Source organism: Podarcis erhardii (assembly GCF_964252035.2).
Source record: "Podarcis erhardii genome assembly, chromosome: 15".
Taxonomy (NCBI): Eukaryota; Metazoa; Chordata; class Lepidosauria; order Squamata; family Lacertidae; genus Podarcis; species Podarcis erhardii.
The window spans coordinates 10,685,127-10,692,867 of record NC_138505.1 but is presented as its reverse complement, the minus strand read 5'-3'; the positions used below and the strand labels follow the sequence as shown (position 1 = coordinate 10,692,867).

General features: G+C 46.2%; 1 protein-coding gene across 1 annotated transcript in view; it reads left to right on the top strand.

Moving 5' to 3' along the window:
• Window positions 1-5,519: 5,519 nt before the first annotated feature.
• The window catches only part of GON4L (gon-4 like), a 40,794-nt gene continuing 38,572 nt past the window's right edge, over window positions 5,520-7,741 (top strand). The window contains exon 1 of the mRNA XM_081840810.1: window positions 5,520-5,651. Coding sequence (XP_081696936.1) covers window positions 5,535-5,651 — 117 coding nt within the window. The 5' untranslated portion in view covers window positions 5,520-5,534. The remainder of the gene's footprint in view (window positions 5,652-7,741) is intronic.

Below are 7,741 nucleotides of genomic sequence, written 5' to 3'. Positions count from 1 at the left end.
ATCCCCGGGCGAGGCCACGCCTCCTCCCCCTCCGAGCGGCGGCCGAAGCGAGCGAGCCAGAGGAAGCCACGCCCCCCGCCGCCTGGCCGAACCCGCCCGGCGGTGACTCGGCAGAGCGGCTCGGCTGCTGTCTAGCGGAGAGGGCGGGTCGCTTGCGGGGCTTGTTTGTATCCCGCCGGCAGCCCTGCTTTGCCTCCCGACCTCCGCCCGAGGTTTCTGAGCTGTGTGTAGCGGGGGAGATGCAACCGATGGTTATTCACACCATAAATGTGGAGAGCCCTTTGCAAAACGTTGGTCTAAAATATTAACGATTATTATGTATTTCCAGGATTTATTCATTCGTTTCTGTATTGTGCATTCATGCTGTGGATTGATGACGTTGTACAGACGGGTCCTCGTCCTGGGATTCCTTTTAGTAGTTGTTAACAGAATATATTAAACTGATTTTAAATTCCTATTTACTGCCCGAGTTGTATCCATAAATTCCTTCTCATTGCTCCTCAAATCCACCTGTTCCACAAGGCCCTTTGCTGATCTACTTATAAGGCAATCCTAGGCATATTTCTTCAGAGTAAACCCCATTGAGTTGAATGGGTTTTGCTCTCGGGTAAGTGCGCATAGGATTGGCAGCCTCGCTTGCTGCACAATCCTATGCATGCTTATTCAGCAGTAAATCCCACTGTGTAGAAGGAATCTGAGCCGCCTTGAAATCGGTATGTAACCTAAACCAACAAATTTTACCCCAAACTGTGTCTACTCAGACGTAACTCCCACTGAGTTCAATGAGGCTTATTCCTAGGTAAATGGGGTTAGAAACACAGCCTTTGTGTGCACAGAATTGAAACTAGCAGGTATGTTTACTCAGAAGTATAAGTGCATAGGACTTCAGCCTTAATTTTAATTTCCAGATACACTATAACCAAACTATATGTATAATAGCATTTGCTCAGTCTTCTCTCTCTCACTAGCTCTTCTATTTCCTCAGTGTCTGTATTTTAGATTTTAAGCTGGGGGGGGGGGACTTGCCATCTGCCCTGCCCTTGATTTCCTCCTCATCCACCAGCAGTGTTCAGTAGCTGGATATATTTACGTGGCTATGGGCATGGAGAAGGACTGTACCTCAGTGGGTAGAGCACCTGCTTTAAATGCAGAAGGCTCCACGTTCAATCCTCAGCAACTCCACTTTTGGCTGGTAAACACTCCTGTCTAAAACCCTGTAGACTAGAGCTAGATGAAACAATTGTCTTATGTAATATGAAGGCAGAGACATCACCTTGCCAACAAAGGTCCGTATAGTTATGGTTTTCTCAGTAGTGATATATGGAAGTGAGAGCTGGACCATAAAGAAGGCTGATTGCCGAAGAATTGATGTTTTTGAATTCTGGTGTTGGAGGAGACTCTTGAGAGTCCCATGGACTGCAAGAAGATCAAACCTCTCCATTCTGAAGGAAATCAGCCCTGAGTGCTCACTGGAAGGACAGATCGTGAAGCTGAGGCTTCAGTACTTTGGCCACCTCATGAGAAGAGAAGACTCCCTGGAAAAGACCCTGATGTTGGGAAAGATTGAGGGCACAAGGAGAAGGGGACGACAGAGGACGAGATGGATGGACAGTGTTCTCGAAGCTACCAGCATGAGTTTGGCCAAACTGCGAGAGGCAGTGGAAGACAGGAGTGCCTGGCGTGCTCTGGTCCAGGGGGTCACGAAGAGTCGGACATGACTTAACGACTAAACAACAACAATATAAAGGCAGCTTCCTATGTTCCTAGAAGCTGCACTGCTGCCACTCTGCCTGGCCAGCTGCCCTCACTGAGCCTCGGAACAAGTTTTCCTTGATCATCTAGAAAGACATTATTTCACATTGATACTATATACAAATTATATAATAATAAAGAATGTTGTGTGTGGTTCTCCAATTGCACTTTGGATGCACCCACCACTGGAATATGACCCTCAGAGGACTGGCCAACAGGAAATGAAGCCATCAGGCCAAAACAAGTTAGCTTCCTTTCCTATAATAATTACTGTAATAATGTATAAAATATTGTGTTTTATGCCCCGACCACATTGCTTCTGTCAACTGCCCCTAAACATAACCGCTGCAGAAGTAATTTTATGAAAAATTATTTCACTGACAGTAGCGTTGGTTTTAAGCAACTATTTAACCTGCATATGGAAATTAGATTAGCTTTTACAAACAATGTCATCCCTTCATTGTGCTGGATCCAGTTCAGGCTGTGGCTGTATATATACATCATCCACCTAAAGCACAACAGTTCCTTCAAAGAATCCTGGGAACTATAGAATCCCTGGCATCTGCAGGCAGTGTTGGGAAAGATTGCCATCGGAGACTCTTGAGAGGCGATTATCATTTTACAAAGTACTGAGCTATATAGTCTAAAATGGTCTGACTCAGTATAAGTGTGGGATATAGATGCAATTAATCATAATTGTGGGGACACGGGTGGCGCTGTGGGTTAAACCACAGAGCCTAGGACCTGCCAATCGAAAGGTCGGCGGTTCGAATCCCCGCGGCGGGGTGAGCTCCCGTCGTTCGGTCTCAGCCTACCTAGCACTTCAAAAGCACCCCTAAGTGCAAGTAGATAAATAGGGACCGCTTTCTAGCGGGAAGGTAAACGGCGTTTCCGTGTGTGGCGCTGGCTCGCCAGATGCAGCTTAGTCACGCTGGCCACGTGACCTGGAAGTGTCTTCGGACGGCACCGGCTCCCAGCCTCTTGAGCGAGATGAGCGCGCAACCCTAGAGTCAGTCACGACTGGCCCTGATGGGCAGGGGTACCTTTACCTTAATCATAATTGTAATACTGTATTAAGTGCAGTTTGGACAGAGGTAAAGAAAGATCTAGAAATATGGTCGAACTTGAAGCTTTCCTTGTTAGGCCGAATTGCTGTGATTAAAATGAATGTTTTGCCAAGAATGTTATTTTTGTTTCAGACATTACAAATTGTGGACAAACTAGACTGTTTCAAGAAGTGGCAGAAAGATATATCTAGATTTGTCTGGCAGGGCAAAAAGCCCAGAATAAAATTTAAGATATTAACTGATACAAAAGACAGAGGGGGGTTTGCCCTGCCGGACTTAAGACTGTATTATGAATCAGCAGCTTTTTGCTGGTTGAAGGATTGGCTACTTCTTGAGAACACAGACACCTTGGATTTGGAAGGTTTTGACAATAGGTTTGGTTGGCATGCTTATATATGGTATGACAAGGTTAAAGTCCATAAAGGCTTTAAAAACCATGTTGTTAGGAAAGCATTATACAATGTTTGGACTCGATATAAGGACTTGTTGGAAAGTAAAACTCCTAGGTGGCTATCACCAATGGAGGCTAAGGAGGTGAAGAAACTCAATATGGAATCTAAATGGGACTGGCAGAAATGACCGGCAGAATCCGTGACCAAGAGAAAGAGACGGTGGAGGAAGATTGGAAGAAATTTAAAGTTTATCTTAAGAACTGTTGTAAAATTGATGAATGCTAAATTGCCAAGGGAAAGGAAGATGCAGAATTGCAGCGGAAATTATTTGATGAATTAAGATGAAATAGAGAAAGAATAAGTTATAAATATAATTGGACTAAGGGGTTGCTGAAAAACTGTAAAACAAGGATGCAGAGAGGGTGAGGTATGGGGAAGTCGGGGAAAGAAGGTTTATGAAAATGAGGATATGAAATTACACTTGTTTGTATGTTTTTGTTTGTTGATGTTTTGTTTGTTTTAAAATTGAAAATCAATAAAAAATTTTATATATAAAAAAAATAAGTGCAGTTTGCTGTGCATTACAGAGGCGCTTGAAACATGGCAAAATTCTCTTGTGTTCTCCCCACCTGCTCCAAAATTCAGTATGCTACAGTTGTCTATGTTCTTTTGGGGGATGCATAATAATTAAACTGTATTCTGAGTCATCCTTTTGCCTTAGGCTTGTTTATTGGGCCCTATTGTCATTGCAGATCATAGTGTTCAGCTGCAGTTTGGAAGCTCCTCTGAATTTCTGATGGCTTGTGAGGGGAGAGCATGCAAAATACACATTTTCTAGTTGCAGTAAATCAAGGGGGGGATCAAAGTCCAGGAGGTGGTAAATATGGCCCTCAGGACTTTTGCCAGGCCACCCCAGCCACCTGCTTCAACAGCCCTGCTTTGCATGCCCAAATGTTTTTGCCTGGCTGGAATGTGCCCTTTAGGGTTGCCATATGTCTGGACACAACTGGAATACTGCGGTCAGCAGCAGTGTCCAGGTGGAAATTGCAAAATGTCTGGGAAAATCCGGGTGCATGGCAACCCATGTCGGCAGTGTCGTTTTAGGCGATAGACCTTCAAAATAGCTCAAAAAATAGCTTCATTTCTTTTTAGCAACTTTGGCCCATAAAAAGCTCAACAACTTTTGTGTCTGGATTTTCACTTTTTGAAATATGACAACCCTAGTCTGATCTCTAAAAATGCTTCATGCATGTCTCTATGGAGGATAGAGAAACATGAATGATTGCACAAGCTAACCTACTATACAAAGGTAAAATATACAAGCTTCCTTCTGCCACATGCCAGTGGTGGGTGGTTAGAGAGACAAAACTGGCTGGAGCTGTTAATGTAAATTTTCCCTTTTGTACAGTACGCTAGTTTCTACCCACACCCCTCTCTTCTATACAGGGAAGGAAGAGACATGATCAGAGTTTGAGGACACATTCCAACCAGGCAAAAACACTCAAGGAGGGTATGAACCAGGAGAGGTGAGGAGAACAGATAGGTGCACTTGGCCTGGGGAATGAGGGAATGTTGCAACAGTTGCTTGCTCTTTAATTATAGTTTTAATGTGTGTCATTAAAGTGAACTGGGTTGAGCTTCTTTTAAAATAGTATCTTAAATAAAATCATAAAACCTTTTAAAAATTCTCTTTTTAAATTTCTGTTCTGTTTTTTTTTTTAATGCTGTCTTACTCTACCTTCAGCTATGAATTATTTTTGTTGCTGAAAACAAGCCTGGATTTTTTTATTTTTATCTTTACTGAAGAGCAGTATAGAAATGTCTTAAACAGAAAACCAACAGATTTCCCCAAGGCTAAATGTCACCTTCTGTTTACCGGATTCTGGAAAATAAATAATGGTTAAAAATATTAACAGTAAAAACAATGACACCATTGTGACGTCACGCAACATTAAATCAGTCGAGTGTGACATCACGGGGCCAGCGGACCGCCAGGTTCTCCTTTTCGCTAATTATGCGTTTTCCCGCTCCCTGAAAGTCACGTGCCGGCAACTTCGCGCTCGAGACGCGCAAACATGGCGGTTCCTCGGGCGCCGTGGCCTCAACAAAGATGGCGGCGTTAGCCTTCCCACCCTGCCGTCTGTTTATTTCATTCACATTTCTCCCCCACTCCCACATATCAGCGCCGCTCCTCCCCTCGCACCCCCTTTCGCCATTTCAAACAACCGTGGCTCTACTTCTGAACCTCAAACCAGTTTGCTCCGGGGGGGGGGGGGAGGGCCAGGAAGAAACATGGCGGCGCAGGACTCCGCTGAGTCTGGGCATGCGCTGGGATGGTCCTTTCCGGTTGCGCCACTTCCGCTTCCGTTTTGAGGAAGCGGGGATCTGGATTGGAAAATGGCAAAGCGGCGGCTGCCCTGCGGGGCGGAGGACGAGCGCGGTCAGTCTGCGCGCTGGAATGGAGGGGCGGGGAGGGAAGGGGCAGGTGGGGGGCCGGTGCTGAGGGGGCAGGAGAGGCCCAGTGGGCGGCGGAGGCAGAAGCCGCTGCCCCTCCCCGCCCACCTTCCCCTCCGGAGCCCCGGCTGGGCTTCCCTGGGGCGCCTCTCCGCCTCCCCTGCGGAGCTCTGCCCGTCCCCACACAGGGAGGCTGAGGCGCGGCCGCTTCTCCTGCAGGAGGGAAGGGGGCCGGAGAAAGGGCGGGGGGGGCCGGCGGGGGAAGGGGGCTGGTCCTGAGGCTGGGACTCCCGTATAAGCTAAACAAGCTGTAACTTAGGGCTCCACTCTATTGGGGGGCCCCCCAAAAAAAATTGAAGGGAAAAAACAAGGATGTACATTTCCAAAATATAGGATAAAATACATAAAATAAAACCTACATACAGCAACAGTAGCAAATGGCTTTAGATACCTATTAGGTCCATAAATTACTATACAGCATATATCCAACACAAAAAACAGCGACAATTTGTTGTTGACAAAGGACAGCTGGACATATGAAGGGCCCCATTATCTTCAGGAGTTTCGGGCCTCAACAAACCTAAATCTGGCCCTGGCTGGGAACTAGCATGAAGCAAACAAAGTTTTCAGGCGCTTTGGGTCTCCAAGGAATGTGTCTGGGTCTCTAAGGAATGTGTCTGGAAAGGGAAGGGTGGGGAAGGGTGTCTGTGCACAGAAGGTCCCTGCTTCCATCCCCTGTGGCATCTCGCAGGAAACTCACGGGAGAGCTGCTGCTGCTGCCAGTCAGGGTAGACAGTGCTGCTGAGCTCCTGGACCAAGGCATAAGGCAGCTTCCTAATAAAGTCTTTGAAATATCTGCTTGATGCAGAGTTAGCTCAGCTGGAAAGCATATAGTGGATTTTTAAAATGCACTTTCGTAGGATGTGTTTCAGTAGGAGATACAGAATGATATAGAGGCACACCTTGGAGTTATGGCAGATTCGGTTGCGGGCCACTGCAGTGAGTGTTGGAAACACCCGTGGGGTTCTGGCACAATTTGCGACAGGGAATCTCATTAGTACAAGAAATTTTTGAGCTGTGCCTAAGGTTCCAGATTAAAACTGCAGAGTGGAAGGAAAGGAAGACCTTTCTCCGCTTCCCCACTTGTAGCTACTCTCTGAAGACTGCAGAAGAGACCCTCTTAAGAATGTTAGGGGAGTGGGCAGGGGAAGGACTAGACCATGTGAAAAATGAACATAATATTTTAGCTGCAGTTCATTTTCAGCTTTGTATTCTTGTTATAAAAAAAGCACACCTACACAGTTCGTCATTGCGCCCATAACCTGGGTTTAAGGTGCCATTTAGCTCCTAGCTTTCGTATCTCAGTTTCTAACCCTGACTGCAATAAGGCATACACATTTTTTTGTTTCCCAGTGTATATAAAAGTTATATTTACACGTTAGTATAGTCTATTAAGCCAGACCCCTCTGGCTGCAGGGGCAGGAGGGGTAAAAACCTGACTCCAGCAGCTCTACTCCTGTGGCCAGAAGGGGGTGGGGAGTGGCTTCCTTCCCCTGGAAGCTGCTAGGTCTCCGGGAGGGGGGGGTTATTTCCCATGCTGACCCTGCCATGAACTCGCTGGTAGGTGGCAGAGGTTTAGGTTGGCAACCATTTCAGGCTCAAACACTCCCTACCCATCTAGGGTAAATTATTGAGCTACTGTAGATTGTTGTACAAGTTACAGTGGACGCTCGGGTTGCGAACATGATCCGTGCAGGAGGCACATTCGCAATCTACAGTGCCGCGATTTGGCGCTTCTGTGCAAAGTGCAATTTAGTGTTTCTGCGCATGCATGACCCGTTCTGGTACTTCTGGGTTTGGTGTGGTGCACAACCCAAAAATGCGCAACCTGAAAGTGTTTATAACCCGAGGTATGACTGTATTGGGTTGTATGCAACCTTAGTCCTCAGAATCGCCTGAATGAAATTGATAGGCATGTCTAACTTAGGTCCATTAATTTCAGTAGGTCCATTTGGAGTTGGGCTAACATTGGATACAGCCTGCTGAGATAACATGTGAAGAACTCTGAATACATAA